Genomic DNA, 25,263 nt, shown 5'->3' on the forward strand with positions numbered 1-25,263 from the left:
AGTGTACCTACTGAATAAGCTCAAATCCTACATCGATGTATTAGACTGGCCGGTGTCTCTCTGACTGTTGTCAGGGTCCTATATCTAATGCGATAGCAAAATACTGCGGATGCTGGAAATCCGAAATAATAACAGAAAACGCTGGAAAAACTCAGCAGGCCAGGCAACATCCATGGAGAGAGAAAGATTGCCAGCGCATTTCACACTTCATCTAAAGCCATTGTTTGTTTCTTTACCTGTCCTTTTACCATCTCGTCCCACCTTGAATATCTCTTAATGTCTCTTCTTTCATCCCCTCCCCCATTTCCCAGCCCCCAAACTGCCTTTTAATCTGTTTCATTTCCTGCCTTTTTTTCTCAGTTCTGAAGAAGGGTTTCGACCCGAAACGTCGACTCTGTTTCTCTCTCCATGGATGTTGCCTGGCCTGCTGAGTTTTTCCAGCATTTTCTGTTGTTATTTCCTATATCTAATGAGCTTGTACAGTCTTAATTCCTGGTGGGTGTGACTCCACAGCACTAAACTAGTAATCTCACTGAATTAGGTCATAACAATAGCATAGGAAATGAAAATGGCACATTGGTGCGATAGGATGTTTTACTTTGCATCTGCACATCATTAATGCTAACAGCAGGTGGCCAAAGCAGAAAAATATTCCATTTTCCATAACTGACATGCCTCAACTTGACAAGTACAAAATGTGCTTACATTTTTTAGGATGTATACATTAATACACTTAGTATTTCTTGTTACTTTAATAATGGCAACAAGAAATACGCACAAGAAATATCGCCCACATTTATATAGCACGTTATGCGCAAATGTCACACAATGCATTACTTTTTGAAGTGAAGTTGATTTTATTATGTAAATATAACACCCAATATGCGTTAGTAACCTCCCACAAACAACAATGAGATGTTAACAGGCAGTTAATTGGCACTAATCCCCTTCCCGCCTCGGGGAGGCGGGTCCCAGCACAGGTCGGGTATCCGCCTCCTTTGAAACTGGCATGGAGGCGGGTTGGGGGCGGGATGGGTTCGTGCCCCGTGATTTCGAGATTTTAACCCCCCGCACGCCTCCAATCCCACCTCCACGGCCCAATGAAAATCCTGCCCAATGGTTTCAGTCTTCCCAATATTTAGCAGGAGGAAATTTCTGCTCATCCAGTACTGGATGTCGGACAAGCAGTGCGACAAATCAGAGACAGTGGAGGGGTCGAGAGAGGTGCTGGTGAGGTAGAGCTGGGGGTCGTCAGCAGGCATGTGGAACCTGACGTTGTGTTTTCGGATGATGTCGCCAAGGGGCAGCATGTAGATGAGAAATAGGAGGGGGCCAAGGATAGATCCTTGGGGGGCTCCAGAGGTAACAGTGTGGGAGCGGGACGAGAAGCCATTGCAGATGATTCTCTAGCTACGACTGGATAGATAAGGTGAGGGCAGTCCCACCCAGCTGGACGACGGAGAAGAGGCATTGGAGGAGGATGGTGTGGTCAACCATGTCAAAGACTGCAGACAGGTTGAGAAGGATGAGGAGGGTTAGTTTACCATGGTCACAGTCACATAGGATGTCATTTGTGACTTTGATAAGAGCCATTTCAGTACTGTGGCAGGAGTGGAAACCAAACATACGGGAAATGTGGGCATGGATTTGGAAGGCGACAACACGTTCAAGAACTTTGGCGAGGAAAGGGAGGTTGGAGTTGTAGTTTGCAAGGACGGAGGGGTCAAGGGTGGGGAGGGGGGTGATGATGGCACAGATTTGAAGGGGAGGGGACAGTACCTGAAAAGAGGGAACCATTAACAATATCAGCTAACATGGGGGCCAGGAAGGGAAGTTGAGTTGTCAGCAGTTTGGTGGGAATAGGGTTGAAAGAGCAGGAGGTGTGTCTCATGGATAAGATGAGATCGGAGAGGGCATGAGGGGAGGAAAAAGGAGAGAAACTGGAGAAAGATCCGAGTTCAGGGCTAGGACGGGGGTAATATTAGGGGGAAGTTTGGATTGGTGAGCATGAGGAAGGGAGGGAAGCAGCAGAGGCAGCTGAACAGATGGTCTCAATCTTAGTGACAAAATACTCCATGAGCTCCTTGCGTTTGTTGTTGGAGGTGACAGGTGAGAGGGGTTTAAGAGACGGTTTGTAGTGGAGGAGAGAAGCCAGGGGTTATCTTTGCAATCCAGGTTGATCCTGGAATAGTGAGCAGTTTTGGCAGACGAGAGCAGGACCCGGTAGTGCTTTATGTGGTCCAACCAGATCTGGCGGTGAATGGCTAAACCAGTTGTCCGCCATAAATGTTCAAGTCTGTGACTCTTGGACTTCAGGGAGCGGAAATGGGAGCCGTACCAGGGAGAATGACCAGATGATCCTGGAATGGTGAGCAGTTTTGGCAGGCAAGAGCAGGACCCAATAGTGCCTTATGTGGTCCAGGCAGATCTGATGGTGAATGGCTAAATATGTCGTCTGCTATAGCCGTTCAAGTCTGCGTTCCTTGGACTTAAGGAACTAGAGATGAGGGCCGTACCAGGGAGAATGACCAGGGTGAGAGAGAGTAATTTTTTTAATGGGGACAAGGGCATCAGTGGTGGAGGTGAGTGTGTGATTGAGCAGATCGGTAGCTGCAGAAATGCCGTGGAGAATGGAGGGCCAAAGGCTGGACAGTTGGAAATTTGAAAGTGTCGTTGTAAGTGACTTGGGGGAGAGTTTTTTTTCCAGGGATGGACACGGAAGGAAGTGGGGTTGGGAGGGGGATAGGGGGATGTGGATGGAGAGCAATACAAGGAAGTGATCAGACATGGCCTTATCTGGGATTGACATGATGGAAGTAGAGAGGTCATTTGAGATGGCAAGGTTGAGGAGGTGGCCGTGAATATGGATAGGGGAGTTTATATGGAGCACCAGCCACATTGTTCAGCACTCATGATTGGAAGACTTCTGTGATCAATATACTCTTCAACAAAAACAGGACTACAGGAAACTTTCGTTTAACCGGAGATGTCCGGAAAGCTCTATCTACCGGCAAAATTCAGGAGCCGTTTCCTATAAGTTTTTTTACTTCTTGTTGCTTTTTTTTTCCAGTCAGGCTCTGCAAGGTCTAGCTGAAGCTGTTGCTTAGCTACAGAGACGCTTTTAAGCTGCGGCCGATTGTTTTGAAGCTACAGGGTTTGTTGGTTCACACGGAGCTCAAAAACTCCGTATGTTTTAACATTAGCGCTGGTTTCTACGGCAGTTTTGATGGTACGGCACCAGCTCGGTCCAGTCAGTGCCAGATACCAGAAAGTTTCCTGTAATTGGCTGCAGCGTAGAAGGTGTGATTGAGCTGCTGTGTACTGGTGTAGTAAAACCCATGTTGCTGCCTTCTCATTCCTTGTTTATGCAAAGGTATCAAATCTTACCTTCTTCAGAGCTGCTGCAGTCTTCAATGGTCATCTGGGGTCCAGAGAGAGAGTGAGAACCTGCTCCTGCCCTTTGTCAATATTGGTGGCATGATGAGCTGGTCACAAAAGATCACAAAAGCGAAGTCCAGGGATAAATTTCCTTTTGTTTCCTCTTTGTCCCACTTGGCCTCCACTTAGTGCTGCCTTACAGCACTGCAACTCATATTGGCAACCTATTAGCACTGGGAGATTGAACCTGAATCCCAAGCAACTTGCCTTCAGTTAATTCTATCAAAACATGAAAGCTGAGGAGAAAACACCACTAAATATATGTCAACTATATGATAGGGGTGAGTTAACTCTACCCACCTGGCGGAAACTGGGTGGGTGGGCAGTTAAGTGAATTGGGCACTTACCCACCCTGCAGCCTTATGGGGCCGACCTGACGGAATTTTCATCGCAGGTGGCAACAACACCTGCCCAAAGCCGGCCTGGTCCTTTATAGCATATACATGTCGGGTCTCGATGACGTCATAAGGTCCTGCCTGAGATATTCAGTTGGAGGCCTGAGCGAGAAATGGTGGTCACTTTCCTGCTAGGCCAACCCAGCGTGGGAGTGGATCAGGGCCGGAAGTTTGAAATTTGATTTCCTGAGTCCTACGGGACTGTACACGTTGGAAGAAGCCCTTCTACCTGTGAATTTGCTGGTACTGATTGATATCGTGCCTGGCATGGCTGAACAGTACATCAGTCACCTGTTTAATGGTCCTTTGGATTGAATAATGGCTCATCCTTGTGTGGCTCCCTTCTGAGGCCTGGAAACCACCATTGGCATAAAAATTAAGAGCTGTGGCTACTCTGAATGCTACAAGAAGGGCTGTGCTGACTGACTGCCTGGGTCGCCTAAAAAATAGGCCCCATGAATTTAGCGGTGGGAGTAACGCCGGCGCAGATTGGGCACAGGTCGTTCCACTGATAAATTGGTATGCTTTGCTGGAATAATGAGCACAACGCATACCAATTTCTACACCAAAGACTCCAGCACCATAGTCAAGAGTAGCAGGCAGCTGTGGAGAATTTATTGCACCCAATAGAAAATAACCCCAGTCAGCATTCTAAGCCATTAATAAGTCCTCAGTTGGCATTACTGAGCAATAGGCACTAAATAATTTGAGTAGGTTTTTATTTCACAAGGTGGGACATTCTGAACAGCACCAAACCCACCAGGGGAAGCAGCTAACACTTTCCTCCAGTATTCTGCCCCTATTAACATCAACTTTCATTGGTACAGCAGCAGAAGACATTGTAGGTTTTACATTTCTGGCAAAATCTTCTACTCAACTATTTCAAAATATATTTGGCATTTTAAGGTCTGAATTCAAGTCACCTCTCACAGGTTGCAATATTAAACAGTCATTACAGCAACCTATCCCACAATATGGACAAATGTAAGAAGTCACACAACACCAGGTTATAGTCCAACAGCTTTATTTGAAATCACAAGCTTTCGGAGCACTGCTCCTTCGTCACCTGACAAAGGAGCAGCGCTCCGAAAGCTTGTGATTTCAAATAAAGCTGTTGGCCTATAACCTGGTGCTGTGTGACTTCTTACATTTGTCCACCCCAGTCCAACTCCGGCATCTCCACACCATGGCCACAATATGGAGGAAGAGTAGGGAAGACTTGTAAAGTACCCTCTCTGCTTTTGCACGTCTACCGTTGCACATGTGGATCATCATTGCCTCCAGTGTTGGTACGATAAACCTAGTGAACATTGTCCTCAACCAGGAAAAAGAGAACCAGTGATGTGAGCAAAAGCTAAATGAAACAGGGCAGGTTACTGTTTCATTTTTAAGAGCTTTTGGCTCATGAAATATGCTGCCAAGTGCAATGATAAATTATTTTATTGAGAAACCAAAGCCCATATTGGAAGACACCGCAGGGTTAAAAAGAGCTGCAGTAAATCAGGTAATAATGATGAGGTGATTCGAAGCTTGGATTTAAAAACTTGAAGCTAGTAGAGGGGGGGGGGGGAAAAGACTTGAGGGAGGAGTTTTGAGGTTCAAGGACACAATGAGACTATGCAAGTCTTGATTTCAACAGAGTGAGGGTGACGAGCTGAGGAACCAAAAGGGGAGAGGGGCAAGTAACAGTTTATAGAGTGATTAGGAGCATGAGACAGAATGCAAGAAGGCCTGACAACTACCCCAGGACAATGGAACAAAAGGGATTGGCAACCAGCCAGAGGACACTGCAATTTCCTTGTTGGACTTTACACTGTCGACAACAGGGGGCAGTGATACCATCCCAGTCACCCCAAGAAAATCTGCCAGCTATTAAAATGCTAACTCAGTCGAGGTCTTCAAAAAGCGAAGATGCAGCTTCCTGATTTAATAGGGAATGAAGATTGTCATCTTCAATCTATCACAGGACAGAGGTGAAAATAGTGGGGATAATTTTAACTTTCGGTTATGGTGTAAAACGGGTAATCGAATCGGCCGCCCATTATACACCCTACCCGATTTTCCTTTATGAGCGGCCAAGCTGACGTCACCGTTTTACACCATCATCTAAAGTTAAAATGACCCCCCGTGTGTGTAAATCCTGAATAACAACCTGAATTATCTCCTTTTTGTATGGTCTTTTATTGTGGTCTGGTTTGCATGTCTGTTCATGGCTATGAGCCCGATTTTCTGGATCGTGCGGGAAATGTGCGGGTTCCCCGAATGTGGGGTTCCGACCCGAAAAAAAATGGGTCAGCCAGCTGCACGCAATTTTCCCTCAAGTGGCCAATTAAGTTCCAGCGTGCAGCACGGTGGCATAGTGGTTAGCACTGTTGCCTCACAGCGCCAGGGACCCGGGTTCGAATCCGGCCTCGGGCGACTGTCTGTGTGGAGTTTGCACATTCTCCCCGTGTTTGCGTGGGTTTCCTCCGGCTGCTCCGGTTTCCTCCCACAGTCCAAAGATGTGCGGGTTAGGTTAATTGGCTATGATAAAATTGACCCTTAGTGTTAGGGGGATTAAATACTTGGGGTTACGGGGATAGGGGTGGGATATGTGTTGGCGTAGGGGTTACGGGGATCGGGTGGGATATGTATCGGTGCAGGCTCGATGGGCCGAAATGGCCTCTATCTGCACTGTGGGGTTTCTGTGATTTCTGTGATTTCTGTGTGGGCAGCCTTGCTAATTGTCCATTTCCAGTCAGAAAGCCTCACAGTATGATGTCATCATTCGTGGTGCTTTCAAGGTCCACAGCAAGCATTGCTTCCTCTGTTGGCTTCCAAACGAACCATGCAGGATGGCAGAGGAGCCAGCAGCAGCTGTGGCCAGTGCCAGACCCGAGCTGCCTCCAAATTCAACGAGACGTCACTGCAGACCTTGGTGGATGGGGTTAGGGTCCACAGGGAGGTCCTCTACCCTCGCTCAGGGAGGAAGAGGCCTCCCAAAGAGTCCAGGGCTGCCTGGATGGAGGTGGCAGCAGAGGTAAACTCTCTGGGAGTCACCCGTCGCACCTGGATGCAGTGCAGGAAGCACTTCCATGACCTTCACCGCACAGGGAAAGCAAGTACGAAGTTTCCATCACCCTCAACCTGATCCCCATTGCCTTTCCCCAACAGCACTCAGCTTCAGCAATCTCTTCCTCCACATCCCACTTCACAGTCACATCCATGCACCCTTACCCATTCCGTTTCTCTCTATGGTCACATTCACATAACTATTCCACCATCCAGTCTTGTAAATAGTTTTAATGCCATCATTTTCCTGTACATTAAAAATCTGGTGGCAGCTGCTGCAGTTATGGTGTCTGTCATTTGGCGAATGGGGATATCACATAGAGGCCTTAGGATAACTTGCAGATGTCAGCAAGCTGGTCAAATAGGTAGGAAAGTGTAGTCATGGGCCACTGTCCATGGTCAGTTAAGAAGCAGTGAGGTTACAGTGTTTGATGTACCAGGCTACGCAAATCTGCCCAGGATGAGTGCGTTCCTTGCATTCCGCCCAGCAATGTTCTCGCGCACTGGTGCCGCTGGTTGGCGGGCCTCTGCAGGATGCTCGTTTCCGTCCTCCTCCTTCTCCTCCTCAGCATCATCCTCATCCGAGGCGGCTCTGTGAGGAGCCTCTTGGTTCTGTGGAATCGGCAAGCCACGACGCTGTGCCATGTTGTGAAGCACACAGCATACCACGACAATTTTGGAGACCCTGGCTGATGAGTGCTGTAGGGTTCCACCTGATCTATCGAGGCATCTGAAGCGCATCTTCAGCAGTCCAATGGTTTGCTCGATAATGCATCTGGTGGTAATGTGGCTGGAGTTCTGGAGTTGTAGCGCTCCTCAGCTTCGCTGGCTGGTCTCCTCAATGGCGTCATTAGCCAAGAGCGCTGGGGATATCCCTTGTCTCCAAGTAGCCATCCTTGAAGTTCACTTGGCGGACTGAATAGCGGAGGCACAGTAGACTGACGCAGTATGAAAGAGTCATGGCAGCTGCCAGGGAACCTGGCACAAACATGCAAAATCACCTTCTTGTGGTCACACACCAGCTGAATGTTAAGGGAGTGGAAGCCCTTGCGGTTGACAAAAACTCCTGGATTGTGTGGGGTGCCCTAAGGGCCACATGTGTGCAGTCAATGATGCCCTGCACCCTTGGAAAGTCTGCCAGCTGAGCTAATCCAAGCGCTCGCACCCTCACACTTGCGCGATCCCTGGTGAAATAGATGTGATTGTGCGCGAGGGCAAAGAGGGCATCGGTTACCTGCATGATGCAAGTGTGTGCGGCCGCCTGGGAGATGCCGCTGATGTCTGCTGCTGATCCCTGGAAGGAGCCTGAGGCATAAAAGTTGAGTGCGGTGGTGACTTTGATGGCCACTGGTAAGTAGTGTGGACCTGGTGCTCTGGGCTCCAGGTCTTGCTGCAGCATTGCGCAGATGTCATTCACAACCTCTCGCGAAAGTCGGAGCCGCCTCTGGCACTGCTGCTCAGTCATGTTGAGGTAGCTGACCCTGTGTCTGTAGACCCTGTTTGGGGGGTATCTCCTGCGCCGACAGCCTTCCATGCGCTGGCCCCTTCTGGCCTGTGCTGCCCCAGGTCGCTGAGCCACAGCCTGCCGCTCCTGCTGGTGCTGCTGTTGTTGCTGGTGATGCTGTTGCTGGAGTTGCTCCAGTCTCCTCTGCTGTTGGAGATCCTCTAATGCCAGGAAGGGAAGGAACAAAAGGCCTCCCATGCTTCTGGCAGATGCCTCCGTTGAGGAGGCGCTGAGTTAGGGTGGTGAGAGGGGCTTCCCAGGAGCTCACACTGGAGAAGTGTGTGAGGCTCCAACCTTCCACAGCTGTGCCTAAGCCTTCAAAAAGTTGCCCCAAGCCTTCAGCAACAAGGTCCTGCAGCCTGCAAATGCTGCCTGTTTAAATCTCTTCAGTCCTGATTGACCTCAATTCAATTCAATTTTATTTGTCATATATGTGTGTACTGCGCAATGAAATGTTGATTTTTATGAGTCCTCCCAACATTGGAATAAATATGGCATAGCAATGATAAAAATACTAATAGAAATAGAGTAATAATAAATAAAACAGCAGTAATAAATAATAATAAATTATTCGTTCATGAGTCTTATGGCCTGGGGGTAGAAGCTGTTTCGAAACCTGCTGGACCTGCAGCTAAAAGCAAGCGAGCCAACTCTGTTCATGCCAGGTTTCATCAGCGGTGTACCCGCCAGGCGTGTTTTATGTGGGGAAAGCCAGAAAATTGCAAGGGCCCTTACATGCTAATAATTGATCATTAGGCTCCCGCCAACCATTCCCGCCTGTGGCGGGCGGGACTGATTCGGGTCCCGCTGAAACACGGGGGCGAAAGTCGGGCGGGGCGGGGAATCGGGCAGGGAGGTGTCGCGACCCCCTATTTCTGCGATTTTCGGCCCCCGCCCGCCTGAAAACCCGCCCGACGGCTGGGAGAAAATCGGGGCCTATGTCACTGTGTGCCAGCTTAGCTCAGTGGGAGTATTCCTACCTCTGACTCAAAAGGTCTTGGGTCCAAACCCTGCACATAGTCTAGACTGATGCTTCATTGTGCTACCGAGGATGAGATGCATTTTTGGAGATGCTGTCTTTTGGATGCAATGTTAAACCCAGGGACTATTCGAAGAAGAGCTGGAGAGTTCTTCCGGTGCCCTGGCAAAAAATTATCCTTCAACCAACACCACCAAAACAGATTAACTGGTCGTTTATCTCATTGCTGTTTGTGGGATTATGCTGTGTACAAATTGACTGCTGTGTTTGCCTACAAAGCCGGCACTTCGAAAGCATTTCATTGGCTGTAAAGTGGTTTGGAAACGTCCTGAGGATGTGAAAGGCACTATATAAATGCAAGCTCTTTTTGTTCTGTACTAATGACCTAGATGAGTTCAAAATGTCTTTAGTAATAGCTTGGCATCCATTAGTTTAGAAACATATTAACCACAACCATAAAATAAAATATTGTAACCCTTTCCTAACCAGAAAAAATTGGGTGAAATTGATCTTTGCCGATGACAGCGAATCGGGTGACAGCGAATCGACAGCCCCTCCTTACACCGCGGACGGTTTTCTTTTCCATGAACAGGCTGCCGATTTGCTATCACCCATTTCATGCTACTGGCAAAGACCAATTTCACCCCAATATTGTTGTATAAATTATGCTTTTAGCAATAATACATTTCTGTCCACCCACACAGGTTCAGTTGCAAGCACTGCTCTGATCCATACATTTGCAGTCACTCCTATCTGCAAGGACAAACCGCAATGAACTACAGCCTGGATAATCTGCACCGGTCTAGTCTCCGCACTCCTCCGAAACTTCTACCCAGGAGTCAGGGTTACAGTCGAATGCTCAGTGCCAACAATCAGGTAAGATCAGGTATGAAATTATGCAGCAAAGCCTACCACAGGCTGACAAAGTCCATTGAATACTGGAACTAACATTTTTTAAATTCTTTAAATGGGAGAAAAACTTGTCTGTAGCAGCCTGATATATGGTCCTTTTAATGGTAACCAACATAAAGGACCAAGAAGATTCTGTTCGAGACATACAAAAGAACAAGCCGCCTCCAGTGATCTGAAGACGCTTCTTGTATTATTTTATTAGGGCTGCATCCTTTCACCTTTAGGATCCAGGTGAGAATCCCACTAAAACAGAAAGGGGCTGGCAATCCCCCTTCTAACTTTTAAGACACTTGTGGGCATGGTGTCAGTCTTGTTGTCATTGAATATCGAGTATCGTGCCAATTTAATGTTAAATGATCTGGGAACACTGCTATTCTGGCAGACTGAGAATGGACAGTATGGGCAGTAAAAAATGTCCATCTCAGTACAGTAAGTGGTTCATCTACAGGAAGCCAAGAGCTGCGGGTTGCATTTATTTTTCTGCTAGCAGCATCTGTAAACTATGGGAAAGCTAATTAAGTTGCCAGCTTGGCTGTCGTCTCTGGATCAGTAGGCTGTAAGTTCGAGTCCCAAACCAGGCTGACACTGAGTGCGTGCTGCATTGTTTAATGTGCCGTCTTCCCGATGAGATGTTAGAACGAGATCCCTTCTGTCTGCTCACGTGAAAGTTCAAGCTCCCATGGTACTATATGAAGAAAAGTAGGATTTCTGCTGGTGGTCTGGCAACTTCTGATTCTTTAAAAAAAAAACAGATTAAGTGGCCATTCATTTCATGTGAGGTGTTCTGGCGCAAAATGGCTGCTGTGTTTCCCTCTAGTTATTCAATGTGTGAACTGCTTTGAGACATTTCAACTTGCGATAAAGTGCTATATAAATGTCAGTTTTCATTTTCTTTAGTTTAAAAGAATCGCCCAGGCATAATACCACAAGGGTAGTTTAACATAAATAGTGCTTGCTGTGTCAAATTGCAAATGTTGCAGTATATCCCAATTTTTTGTATTTATTAGAAATAATACCCAAAAGATATTGGGAAGCTCATTGCCAGGGCAAGCTAAACAATTGTAAAGGTTTTAATGGAAGAAAGGTGATGGAGATCTTTTGGTGGTTTAATTTACATGTATTGCACTTTTATGAATTAAATCAGTGTTAATGTTTGCTCCACTTGCGTAGCACACTTGCAGTAATGTATACATTTACTCACAGTGAATTCTAAGGGTTTAGATGCATTACATCTGATGCAACTGAGTAGCCGATCATTACAGAATGACAATAATGGTGCTCAATCACCTGGTGACCATCTTAATTGGCACATATGCAACAGCCAACTGCTGCACAAAGGGCTGGATTTTCTCAATGGGGGCACGTTGGGGGTGGGACTGCTGATTGTCGGGTTTCAGTCCCGCCCCCAATGACATCTGGCTAGCCCACGCTATTTTCCCTTGATTGACCATGTTAAGCCCGCCCTGCAGGCTTAGCCTGCCAATTAAGGGAAAGGCGGTGACAGAGGACAGCAGCGTATGATGTTTCATCTGTTAAAAAATTTTGACAGACAAATTGTCAGCGTTTGACAGCTTTGAGAAGCTGTCAAACACTGAAAATCTCTGTTCTAAGGTGAGCCCTTGTACTGAAGGCTCAACAAACCTCTTTCCTTAGCAGAAATCAGATGGCTACTTCATCTGAGAATGCAGCAGCCATTCTGTCATCTCTGCCATTGGGATGAGGCACCTCCGGATCCCCAAGGGTTGAAGCCTGCAGGAAGAAGCAAAGGTAAGTAAACATTTTCTAACACTTTACACTCACCTCTCATACTTACCTCTCCACACTTGCACCCATCACTCACCTCCACAGCAGACTTTTTGACCCCTCTCACCCCCGCAGACCCACTGCTCGCCCCGCTGACCCTGGTGAGGTTCGCAGCCGTCGGAAGCCCGCACTTGCAGGGGTAAAATGGGGATAAGCCTCAAAACTGCTTGTTAACTACCTGTTAACAGGCAGTTAATTGGCTGTAATCCCCTTCCCACCTCGAGGAGATGGGTCCCGGCGCGACTCGGGGACCTGCCTCCCGGGAAGATGGCACGGAGGCGGGTTGGGAGCGGGTTTGGTACCCGCTCCCAGTTTCTGCCATTTTCCCGGCAGTCCCGCCTCCATACTCGCCTCCCCAGGGCTGGCAAAATTCCCCCCAAAGGCTCCAGCAGGCACGGCAGGCGATCAGGTGGAGATCCACACAGCCCCACTGTGCTCGGAAGGTTTTGGCGAAGAAGGTGTTTGGTTTGAAGAAACGCTCCAAGGTAAGCAATGAGAATCTTTGAAATTACGTTGCACTGCTATATATGGTCATGGCTGTCAATGACTTTAGCACATGTTGTCTGGGTGACAATTAGTTAACATTAGTAGAAATCCCTATCCAAGGAGGTTGCAGTTAGCGGCCATATTTCTTGAATGGGTTGACACAAGAGTATTAGGAACCCAAATTGTAGTCATGTCTTGATGAAAGTGGAGCACAAAAGAGGATATTTAATGGGATTGCTACAGGTTAAACATGTCAGACCTGTTTACTGTTACCTGAGAAAGACTGCTTACTAAAAACTCTTATTCACAAATAGAAATGACTACTTGAAAGTACTCATGCTGTTTTTCCATCTTCAGGTAGCAAGATATCATCACATTTCATTCTACTAGACCTAGTAACACATACACTGTTGTGTGGCTTCTCCCTGCAAAATAACTTATCAAAGACTTGCACAAGAAGATGGCCTTCAACATATGCCACCATTCTAGGACTGGAAGCGTCGTGCAGCAGATGAAACTCCCTGCCTGCTACGATCATACTATTATGGAGATTATAAGCTGGGAAGCTATACAGGGTTTGCAGAATATTGAAGTTCATGGCGACAGCAATGCTGCTGTTTGTGCAATGATAATCACTATAGCAAGGATTTTCATTTTCAACAAATTGAAAATAGTGTTTGTGTTCCACTGCAAAACATAGTCAGTGTGACAATAATATCATATCAATTCTAACGTGCTTATCGTGTGTTATATTTTTTTCTCCAGAACGTCCACAAGCCCAGGAAGAAGAAGCTGGTATTACAGGACTGTCTCACACACGCACCTCAGAACTCCGTACCAGCCAAGAGCTGGTGCAAAACCCCCACATTACTTGAAGCAGTCCCAAGCCCAAACACACTAATATTACTTGCAGCAGTCCCCACCCCAAACACATTAACACTTTGGAAGGAATTAGTGGGTTCGATGAGGGAGTAACTGATCCAAGGTGATGAGTGAAGAAGGCCTGACTGTTGATGCAGAAAGGTCCATCATGGCCATGAGTCTCTTTGTAATTCTGACCTCACAGGGCCACCAAAGAAACAAAGAATTCTTCATAAACATGAACTGCTGAGCAAGTTATTTATTTCATAGAGAAAGGTGGTCTGGATTGAGGTGCAGATTCTACCATCCATTTGCACAACTGTCATTGAACAGCATGTAACTCCAGTCCCACGTCGGCAGCGAGCACAGTTGGAGCATCTCTCAGGAATGTTCCCACTCATAACGCCAAGGTGCTGATGTCCACAAGTCAAGATATTTTAATGCATTGGGAGATACATTGAAGAGAGCCATCAAGAAGAGATTCAAAGACCTTGAAGCAGTGCAATAGTATCTGTAGACAGGGATCATTGGCTGTAGGCCAATAGTGACTTCCAAACAGAAGCACAGGAACAGGGGAGTGGCTGTGAAGTTACGACCAGTCTCTTGCTTCTGGGCAAGTGACAAGAGAAGCACTTCAAAGTATGTAGACCACCACTGAGACAATAGTACAGGAAACTCTCGATTTACCGAAAATCTCTGTTAACCGGCAAAATTCAGGAGTAGGTTCAGGCAAGTTTTACTTCATATTGGTGGCCGTTCCTGGATCTGTGGCCGTGTAACCAGGGTTCCTGCACCTGTTGCTATGCAACAGGGATGCCTGGATCTGTGGCCGGGGTTCCTGCACCTGTTGCTATGCAACAGGGATGCCTGGATCTGTGGCCGTGTACGGGGCTCTCGAGCCTTTTATACCTCTCTGTAATCCGGACTTTTTGATAAACCGGCACCACGCCGGTCAAGTCGGTGCCGGATAAAAAAGAGTTTCCTGTACCATTATTCCTGGCACAAAGACAGGACCACCAGAGTCACCAATATATACAGGTTGGAGCATCAACAGTCAGGCCTTCTTCACCATTTATATAGCACTTTTAACGTAGCAGAACATCCCAAAGTGGTTCACAATGGAATGAAGAAATTGGAGATTGAGCAGGAATTAGGAGAAGATTTAGGGCAGGTGACTGAAGGTGAGATTGAAGAGGTAGGTTTTGAAGATTTTTGTAAAGGTGAGGAGAAAAGCAGCAAGCTGGAGGGGTTCAAGAAGAGAAGTGCAGAGCGCAGGCCGTGATGGCTGAAGCCTCTACCGTTGATGGTGGAGTGTGCAACAAGCAGGGGGATCTCACAATACTCCAGAATCAGAAGAGCTACTAAAGAGGTTGCAAACAGGTCCTTAGGATATTTTTCAAGAATCTTCCTGCCTATTCCTTCCAGCAGGGCATCATTTGGGATTAATACAAGAGGAGAAAATGGTGCACTGGTACATATGGCACAAACGGACAGTGCCACAGTACATCACATTCGACACATTGCTCACACTCACTCTTATATTCATAAAAGTGAACACCATAAAAACTGCTGTCATTCCGTTTTAATGCAAAATGCATGTTTAACAAATTGTACATAACAATGGGAAATAAGTTCTTAGTCTTGTGCCAAACAAACACAACCAGGCAACTTTAGTTACAGGGTATTTATAAAGTTCTGCATTCTGTCCTTCTGCTTCCAGATAGGGCCACGTGGAAGCCTCAAGGGATTAAATCCTGGAATACTCATCCTATCTGTGCCACTTTGGGTATTAGCTGTTGTTGTGAGGAGTTCATGTACCCCCAATCCCCTTCCTGGAGCTCAGCTGTCATGAGCTGGAACTGCCTTGTATGTGTATGTCTCTTTCAGTGGCAATATTATGCATTATACTACAGAGAATGTACCGTCAATGTACTCCAGGTCATGCTACAAGCAGCTCGCAGTGGTCCAAACAGAGGAAACATTGTTTTAGGAGGCCAAAGGTTTGCTCTGTTATATTCTTGCCTCATAAATGCACATCCATGTCTATCCTTTCTTGTGGGATTTGGTGATTGCAGAAGTGGCATCAGCTATCTTTGGAGCCAGTAATCCATTCTTTGCAGAAGCCAAACTTACATTCTGACTTCCCAAGGAGCATTTGTGGAACTTGATTCCTTAATTCCCTCAGGGTGTAAGCATTGTGAGCATTACTGGGAAAATGATCTTTAACTTGTATCATTTCTTGCCAGCCAGTGGCCACATACCATCTGAATGCTCAGATAACAGTTCCTCTTTTCTGTTGACAAAAGGCATGGCCTGCCTGCAGGTCCATCAACAACAAATGTTGACAGCACCGAAGCAAGGGCCTTCAGCCCATTGTGTTTGTGCTAGCTCTTTGCTAGAGCAATCCAAAACTAATCTCATTGTCCTGCTCTCTCCTCGTAGCCCTGGATTTGCCTCTGCTTCAAATGCAGCAATGCAGGAGTGAGTGTAATCAATAATGCCTTGTGCATTGGGAATGCTGCACAACCAATAATATTGGGTCAACCTGTCCAGCTGGTTATGTATGCGGCTGTTGAACTTGATGTGCGGGACACCTGTGGCAGAAAAGAACATTTATGATCTCAATAACATGGTGATGAATGCATTCTTGCTGACCCCAGTGATAGCTCCTGTCAGTACCTGGATAAAACCCAGTATTGCAGGAATTTGCTTTCCTTTTCACTGGGAATGCTGTCCAGATGTTGCTTCTTGGTGTAGGTCAGGTTTAATAAGCTTAGTGACATGTATGATGAAAGAAGATATATATAATTTTAAGGATTAAAAATATAGTTCAAGTGCTTCCTTGGGCCTGCATTGGCAGCTACAGACAGTTCATCGAGGCTGAAGCCCCATTAGGCTTTGTTCCAAAAGTATCTCTAATTATAGGTTCTTTAAAAGACCAGCGATATTCCACTTGATGTTTATATTTCAACCACCCACTAAAAAAAGAGCACTGAAATAATGCTGGAACTAAGGATTAATTGTGGACTGAAGGACCTCAGCACAAGCTTCTAAATCTGTATCCCAATTCATAATTACAACAACAACTTGTATTTATATAGCACCTTTAATGTAGTGAAACGTCCCAAGGCGCTTCACCTTATAAGACAAAACATTTGATCCCGAATCACATAAGGAGAAATTAGGGCAGGTGATCAAAAGCTTGGTCAAAGACGTAGGTTTTAAGGAGTAATATTATTATTACTACAACAATCAGGACAACTCAATTGCTGGATTCTCAATCAGCCAGTATTACAGTTAGCTATGAAACAGTCAGCTCATTTACTGGAGCCCAAACCAAAGCTGAAAATCATGAAGACTCAACAACAGTCATCCCATCTAGCTGGATCAATGGATTTTCATCATTGAGGGAAGTCATTCCTGAGGTGATCGTCCCTATAAAATGTCATTCCACATCCTGCATAAATGACTTCTACTCCACAATATATACTGACCATATGATTTCTTGCAATCTATGGTTGACTATCATTTGATGAACTAGCAGGGGATTACATCACAGTTGTTAGTGTTTCACTGTGGTCATGGACAAGATGTGGACCAGGATTTGGCATTATAATCATTGGGTAGTTGATAGTATTGGAGCAGCAGGCATTCGGACCATGCTATAAGTTACCTGAATCAATGAGATGACAGCTTTATGGGTGACCAGTATTTAGAGGAAACCTGTCTTACGGTCAGCTGACCCCATTATACCTTTGTCCTAGTGTGATAAAGTTGTGAAACATTCCCTTTTCCTGTCATTGGATACAAAAACTTGCATCGATTCCAAGCACAGTTGCCACCTTGCACTAAATCCAGTCAGAATCTTCTCATACTACCATTGTGAGGGAAAACGTTCATGAGACCAAATATAGATTTTTTTTAAACAGCTTTGTAAAGTAAGAATAAAACTATATTGTAAAGTACTCGTTTTACTATTTGTACTGAATGTTGTGCTCATCGGGGTAACTTCAGCAGAAGATTGGCAGAAACCTTGGTGAAACAGCATGAACAGCCATTTTTCTCCGGAAGTTCTGCCAATCTCCCACCAGCGATCCCCCACAGAAATTCCAGGCATGAACTTTATATATTTTAAGTGCCTAACATCAACATTAAGCATTGCCACAGATTATAAAAAAAGAAAAAACAGTACACGCTGACATAAAAAAAATGAAAATGCTGGAAATTGACAGCAGAGCTGTCTGCATTTGAGGTCTCTGCCCAAAACATTCATTTACCTTTTCGCCTTATTGATGTTGATGTACCTGCAATGTACTTTGAGTGCTTTTTGCAAGCTCTCTCAGGTATAGCTCAGATGTAGAATCTGCCCCATAAATCTGCCTCCACCCAAGTCTCAGAGGACCACCTCTACGGCACCAGTGTGACACTTTCTCATCTTCCCACGCGATTCCTCCTGTGGGCTCCCAGATAAGATTTCTAATTAAATGTGAATTTGTACCAGATTGCTAGAGACTGGATGGAGATTGCTGGGTTTCACAAAACTCGTACAAGCAACAGACAGTGGAGAATTTCATTCCATCGATCGGGACTGGATTTGAACCCATATTCTCGAGATGAAATGTCAGTGTGTAATCCACTCTACTAACCACTGCCCTCAAAATGTACTTACATATTGTGAAAAAAATAAACTATGGCTGGGAGTTTTAACCTGGGAAGAGTGGGAATACAAGGGGGGGCGGGGAAATAAAAATATTAAGCACATTTTATAAATATTATTGGAGTTAGGAAGAGCATTCACAGCTTTGATGCACTCTGTATTTGGTGTCAACATTGTTAAATATTTAATGAGATAACTTCACATCAAACAAATTTGCCTCCATTAATAGGGAATGTGTTTGCTTTACTGCAGATTGGCGAGGCTGATCTGAACAGACAGTTCGAAGTGGTGTGTGAGTCAGTCTTTGGTGAAATGGAATCCCAAGCTGTGGAGGCTCTCGACCTGCCTGGCTGCTTTCGAATGCGAAGCCACAGCTATCTGCGTGCCATTCAAGCTGGATGCTCACAGGATGATGACTGCTTGTCTGTATTTTCTATGTCAGCACCCATGATGCCTGCCACGAGTGTTGGTGCTATTAAATCCAGCGCTTGTAAGTACTGACAGTAGGGACGATGATACCAACTACCCATCTTTAATTTAAGTGTTTCATGTCTTGCCAGTTCTACAGACCAACCCTCCAGACTCAGTTTGAGCTATCAGTGTTTTAAAGGGATGCAGTCACTATGGAAACAGGGTTTGCAAGACAAATTTCCATGTTTAGAGGCAGCCCAACTGACTCAATTAGCAACAGGACATTTATTCCATAGCCAAATCGCATTTGGTTGAACAAAATTTTTGAATAGGACTTTAGGGATAAATGTAAGGGATGGTGTGGATTTCCCCGGACACAAATCCTTTGTATTTTGATTTGCCATTGCTCGATTCTTTAAAAACTGTATTTACCATGATTCTCTGTGAAACCCTGAATTCATCTAGTTTTGAGGATTTGATCTGGTGGGAGTGACACGGGCCAAGGATTTTTCAGTGTGGCCACTCTGTGTCATTGATGGCAGTGGAAGAGGCGTGCCAGTGGTTTGTTTACATTCTGATTGCTCACTGTTTGTTATTCAGTCTCTGCTGAGAATTTATTTTAGCAGGTGCAGGCTGTTCCACAAACTCACCCTTCTCAGAAGTACCTCAATGCAATAATACCACCCGCTTTTTTATAAGTACGGCAAATGAGTTCCAAAATTAATATAACAACAGAAAATGCTGGAAGAACTCAGCAGGCCAGGCAACATCCATGGAGAGAAAATAGAGTCAACGTTTCGGGTCAAACACTTTGTCAAGACTGAAAAAGCACAGGAAATGAAATAGATTAAAAGGCCAGGCTGGGAGAGAACAAAAGAGAAGTGAAGAGACATTAAGAGGTATTCAAAACGAGACAAGATGGTGATAGGACTAGTGGACACAAAAGACGGCTCTAGATTAGGTGTGAAATGCGCTGGCAGAATGGGAGACAGCTGCCATGTGGGAGAGAAAAAAAAGGTGGGGGGGAAGGACCAAAACAAAGGTGTGGATAAAAAATAAGTAAAAATGTAATGGGGGCCGAGGTTATGATCTGAAATTGTTGAACTCGATATTGAGTCCGGAAGGCTGTAAAGTGCCTAATCGGAAGATGAGGTGCTGTTCCTCGAGTTTACGGTGAGCTTCCGTGGAACAATGCAAGAGCCCGAGTACAGTGAGGTCTGAGTGGGAATGGGGCGGTGAATTAAAATGACAGGCGACCGGAAGCTCGGGGTCATCCTTATGGACTGAAAGGAGGTGTTCCGCAAAGTGGTCACCCAATCTGCGTTTGGTCTCCCCAATGTAGAGGAGACCACATTGTGAGCAGCGAATACAGTATACTAGATTGCAAGAAGTACAAGTAAATCGCTGTTTCACCTGGAAGGGGTGTTTGGGGCCCTGGACAGTGGGAAGGGGGAGGTATAGGGGCAGGTGTTGCATCTCCTGCGCTTGCACGGGAAGGTGCCGGGCGAAGGGGAAGGGGTGCTGGGTGTGATAGAGGAGCGGACTAGGGTGTCTCAGAGGGAGCGGTCCCTACGGAATGCTGAATTTTGCTATCGTCCAAAATTAATATATTGGCCTAGAAATTGCGGTTGGAGGCAAACCTCCGGAGTATGCCTCCGACCCGCGAAATATTTACAAAATTACCTCCTGGCGCCCGGGCTGCGAAGAGTTGTGGTCTCAGGCCTCGAGGCGGAGGGCAGCGTAATGGCCCGTGGATCCCAGAGACACAGGCAGTTCGGAAGCGTACCTGGGATCACGTGGGCCCGGTCTTCCAATGACAAAGGAAGATTCCATTGCAATCATTTACGAAGGGAATCCCCTAATGTTACGCAATGGGATCCCCAAATCTAATAATTATACAATGTACAGAACTGCAATTTTATTCATAAGTCCCTTCATTGCACCAACCTCAGTAAAAATGTAATTTTTTGATAATTTTAAACATCATTAAGACTGTAATCCGGGCCAATATTTGCATAAACTAATTTAATAAAGTGTATGTGCATAATTTAGGATATAATAATGTTTAATTTAAGGCTTAGATAACCCCATAAGCTGATGCGAGCAGGCCCTATGCCTGCTTGCATCAACCGTAAGACTTACGGGAGCAATTGCTGGCCAGCCACTGGGCAAATAGCCCAACTCTGTGCCAGCAATACTCAGTTTTCAGGCAGTTCAGATGATCTGTCAAGGCTTACTTTGACAGATCGCAAGTTCCGGATTTCGCGCCTGCGTCAGCGGAAATCCGGAACTTGCAGGGCATTTTAAAGGGAATATGACAGCAACATCATTCTCTGTGCAATACCTCTAGGTTGCATCAAACACAATGCAGTTAAATTTCTCTTCTCTTTGCTCTAACAGATCAGGTTGAGTACAACATAATGCAACTTCAATTCACAGCAATTATAATCTACACAGACCCTAACTCCAGAGGCTCAGTGAGGATTCTATTTAGGATCAATTGAGAGCAAAAGAAGTGATGCCAATCGGAATTTAGTGCAGAATGCTGGTTCCTGCCTAGACCTGTGGTGACCTTATGTTCTGCTGACCCTGAAATGAGCTTCCGACCACATATCCGCAGCATAACAAAGACCGCCTACTTCCGCCTCCGTAACATCGCCCGTCTCCGCCCCTGCCTCAGCTCATCCGCTGCTGAAACCCCCATCCATGCCTTTGTTACCTCTAGACTTGACTATTCCAATGCACTCCTGGCTGGCCTCCCACATTCCACCCTACGTAAACTTGAGGTCATCCAAAACTCGGCTGCCCGTGTCCTAACCTGCACCAAGTCCATTTGCCCATCACCCCTGTGCTCGCTGACCTACATTGGCTACCGGTTAAGCAGCACCTTGATTTCAAAATTCTCATCCTTGTTTTCAAATCCACCATGGCCTTGCCCCTTCCTATCTCTGTGATCTCCTTCAGTCTCACAACTCCCCCCGAGATATCTGCGCTCCTCTAATTCTGCCCTCTTGAGCATCCCTGATTATAATCACTCAACCTTTGGTGGTCATGCCTTCTGTTGCCTAGGCCCTAAGCTCTGGAATTCTATCCCTAAACCTCTCTGCCCCTCTTTCCTCCTTTAAGACACTCCTTAAAACCTACCTCTTTGACTAAGCTTTTGGTCACTTGCCCTAATTTATCCTTATGTGGATCGGTGTCATATTTGTTGTCTTATAACACTCCTGTGCAGTGCCTTGGGACATTTTACTACGTTAAAGGTGCTATATAAATACAAGTTGTTGTTGTTGTTTTTGTTGTTGCTGAATGAAGGGTCCCTCATCTCTGGCTCAGCAGCTTTTTAGCTGACAACTTCAAAACCGGTTTAGCAGTGAAAAAGAGTGAAATTTACAGAAGCCAGGCTGGAGCGGAGTGGTTTCATAGACAACGTGCAAATGTCAGAATGCAACATTTTAATTATGTCTAGCCAACATGTGTTGTATAACATAAACATGTTGGCCCATAACTTGCGGTCAGCGGCGAAGCAAAGGAATTCACTATTGGCCCCGGAGTAAGCTTCCCACAAAGATCTCACGATCACTGTGGCGAGAAGTTCAGCTTTTCTGACATGCAGTTGAAATCAGCGTAGTTTAGTAGGAATCCCATAGCGCAAGCTGCTGTGACGTCAACAAGCTGTCTAAACAGCCAACCACATTGCAGAATTCTCACAGACAGGGAACCAGGAAATAGAAAGCACTAATAATCAATCACTTTTTAAAAAATTTACACAAAGCAAAATAAAGATTGGGACATACTCATTGGGTTAAGGTAAAAGCTGAAATATCTGACCAAACTTTTTTTAAAAAGTACCATTTTAAAATCTAGTCATTTTTAACTTATTAGAGAAATTTGACATTCCACCAATATAAAATTACTTTTTCAGGGCCAGAACGGTTGTTTATTAGTAGTTATTACTCAGATCGCCATTAAAAACCCAGTTACACCTCATTTGGATGCATTGGTTGCAATATACAAAAATTCCCTGGACTCTGGAGAGGTCCCAGCGGATTGGAAAACCGCAAGTGTAACACCCCTACTTAAGAAAGGAGGGAGACAGAAAGCAGGAAACTATAGACCAATTAGCCTAACATCTGACGAGCAGGGTGGACAAAGGTGAACCAGTGGATGTGGTGTATTTGGATTTCCAGAAGGCATTCAATAAGGTGCCACATAAAAGGTCACTGCATAAGATAAGAGCTCACGGAGCTGGGGGTAATATATTAGCATGGATAGAGAATTGCCTAACTAACAGAAAGCAGAGAGTCGGGATAAATGGGTAATTTTCCGGTTGGCAAACGGTAACTAGTAGGGTGCCAGAGGGATTGGTGCTGGGTCCTCAACTATTTACAATCTACATTAATACTTGGATGAAGGGACAGAGTGTAATGTAGCCAAGTTTGCGGATGATACAAAGATGGGTGGGAAAGCAAGTTGTGCAGAGGACTCAAAGAATCTGCAAAGGGATATAGGCAGGCTAAGTGAGTGGGCAAACATTTGGCAGATGGAGTATAATGTGGGAAAGTGCGAGGTTATCCACTTTGGCAGGAAAAATAAAAAAGCAAATTATTTAAATGGAGAGAGATTACAAAATGCTACAGTTCAGAGGGACCTGGGGGTCCTTGTGCATGAAAAACAAAAAGTTAGCATGCAGGTACAGCAAGTAATCAAAAAGGCAAATGGAATGTTGGCCTTTATTGCAAGGGGGCTGGAGTATAAAAGCAGGGAAGTCATGCTAGAACTGTACAGGGTATTGGTGATGTTAAGTCTGTGTGTCCCAGTTATGCTTATTATAAATCACTGGACACAGACCACAAGAATAACTTTAACAGGTCTTTACTATTCGGAGGTCAGGGCTGAACTGCCCAGCAAATCCCTACACAACGTTTATATACCGGTGTGGTCACCACCGGTATTACAGTATACAGCAGCCAAGAGAAAGTAGTACATCTCTTAAGGTAGTTCTCTTAAGGTGGAACAGGTTACATACACCACAATCCTCCCTTTTTAGCTTAACAGTTATATCCCCATTTAACATAACATAATAACATATATAGATATATATATATACAACTTCATGCAGTTCCTTTAGAACTCTCTCTCTTAACTTAGGAGGAATAATCACCCTTGTTCCATACATCAATGTTCCTTGACAGACGGACAGCTGTTCTCGTCTTGCTGAGAATGCCGGTAACAGTGGATCACCATGTGCTGGCCATCCCTTCACTGTCACTTCGTAGACCCGGGACAGTGTCGGGTCGTTCCTGGTTTCTCTTTCAATACTTGCATTGGTGACTGGTAAACATTCGATGATGGTCGAGTGAAATAACTCAACAGGGTCAACCGTCGGTGCCTCCTCCTCTGTAGGTAGTGGCAGGCGCGACAGCCCATCAGCATTACCATGCTGCTTTGTACCTTTGAATTCGATCTGATATTGATGTGCCCCTAGGAAAAGGGACCATCTCTGGAGTCTCTGTGCTGTCATCACCGAAACACCCTTCTTAGGGTTAAAAATGGATACCAACGGCTGGTGGTCTGTCAGAAGCGTAAACTTTTGGCCCTGCAGGTAATGATTAAACTTCTTTACTCCCCACACAAGGCTGAGAGCCTCCCTATCTATCTGAGCATAGTTGCGCTCAGCGGAGGTCAATGATCTGGATGCGAACGCAACTGGCCTCTCCAGGCCATTTGGCAACTTGTGTGAGAGTACTGCCCCAATACCATATGGAGAAGCATCACAAGCCAAACGAATAGGCAGCGTTGGGTTGAAGTGAGCCAACACTTCCTCTGAGGTGATCAATGCCTTGCTTTTGCGAAAGGCCCTCTTACAGTCCTCGCTCCACTTCCATGGTACTCCCTTCTGCAAAAGAGCGTTCAGTGGGTGCAGCACCGTGGATAAATTTGGCAGAAACTTATGGTAATAGTTAATCAACCCTAGGAACGACCTCAACTGGGATACATTATCCGGAGCGGGAGCCTTCACAACAGCTTCGATCTTGTCAGGAGACTTATGAAGCCCCTCCTGGTCAATGACATGACCACAGTACGAGATCCGCTTCTGAAAGAACTCACATTTCTGGCGATTAACTCGAAGTCCATATTCTTTCAATCTGGTGAGCACCAGTTCCAAATTTGCAAGGTGTTCCTCGTCATCATCTCCTGTAATCAGAATATCGTCCAGGTAACATTGTGTGCCTGGAATTCCCTGTAATACCTGCTCCATGGCCCTCTGCCAAATTGCTGGAGCCGATGCCACTCCAAAAACCAGTCTATTATACCGGTACAAGCCTCTATGCGTGTTGATCGTGAGATACTGGCGTGACTCTTCCTCACCTTCCATCTGTAAGTACGCCTGCGCCAGGTCTATCTTGGTGAAGTGTTTCCCGCCAGACAACGAAGCGAAGATATCCTCAATCCGCGGAAGCGGATACTGCACCGTGTGAAGCACCGGATTAACAGTGATCTTGAAATCTCCACAGATGCGAACCTTCCCCGGTTCCCCCGGCTTGTTGCTCGATGAACGCTTCATGACGGGGACAATGGGCGTGGCCCACTCACTCCAGTCTACCTTAGACAGTACTCCTGAACGTTCTAGCCCTTCAAGCTCAGCTTCCACAGCAGGTCGTATCGCATAAGGTACCGGTCTGGCTTTGAAAAATTTTGGGTTTGCATGTTCTTCAACCTTGATGTTTGCCGTAATTCCTCTCAGTGTTCCCAGTCCCTGTTGGAA

General features: G+C 45.8%; 1 protein-coding gene across 1 annotated transcript in view; it reads left to right on the forward strand.

Annotated features, from left to right (window-relative positions):
* Nucleotides 1–25,263, forward strand: part of LOC147103129 (disks large-associated protein 2-like) — a 115,991-nt gene that overhangs the window by 43,498 nt on the left and 47,230 nt on the right. The window contains exons 4-5 of the mRNA XM_085963177.1: nucleotides 10,068–10,243; nucleotides 18,339–18,576. Coding sequence (XP_085819303.1) covers nucleotides 10,068–10,243; nucleotides 18,339–18,576 — 414 coding nt within the window. The remainder of the gene's footprint in view (nucleotides 1–10,067; nucleotides 10,244–18,338; nucleotides 18,577–25,263) is intronic.

This window comes from Somniosus microcephalus, chromosome 20 (assembly GCF_052327205.1).
Source record: "Somniosus microcephalus isolate GS21.2 chromosome 20, FLI_Smic_1.0, whole genome shotgun sequence".
Classification (NCBI taxonomy): domain Eukaryota; kingdom Metazoa; phylum Chordata; class Chondrichthyes; order Squaliformes; family Somniosidae; genus Somniosus; species Somniosus microcephalus.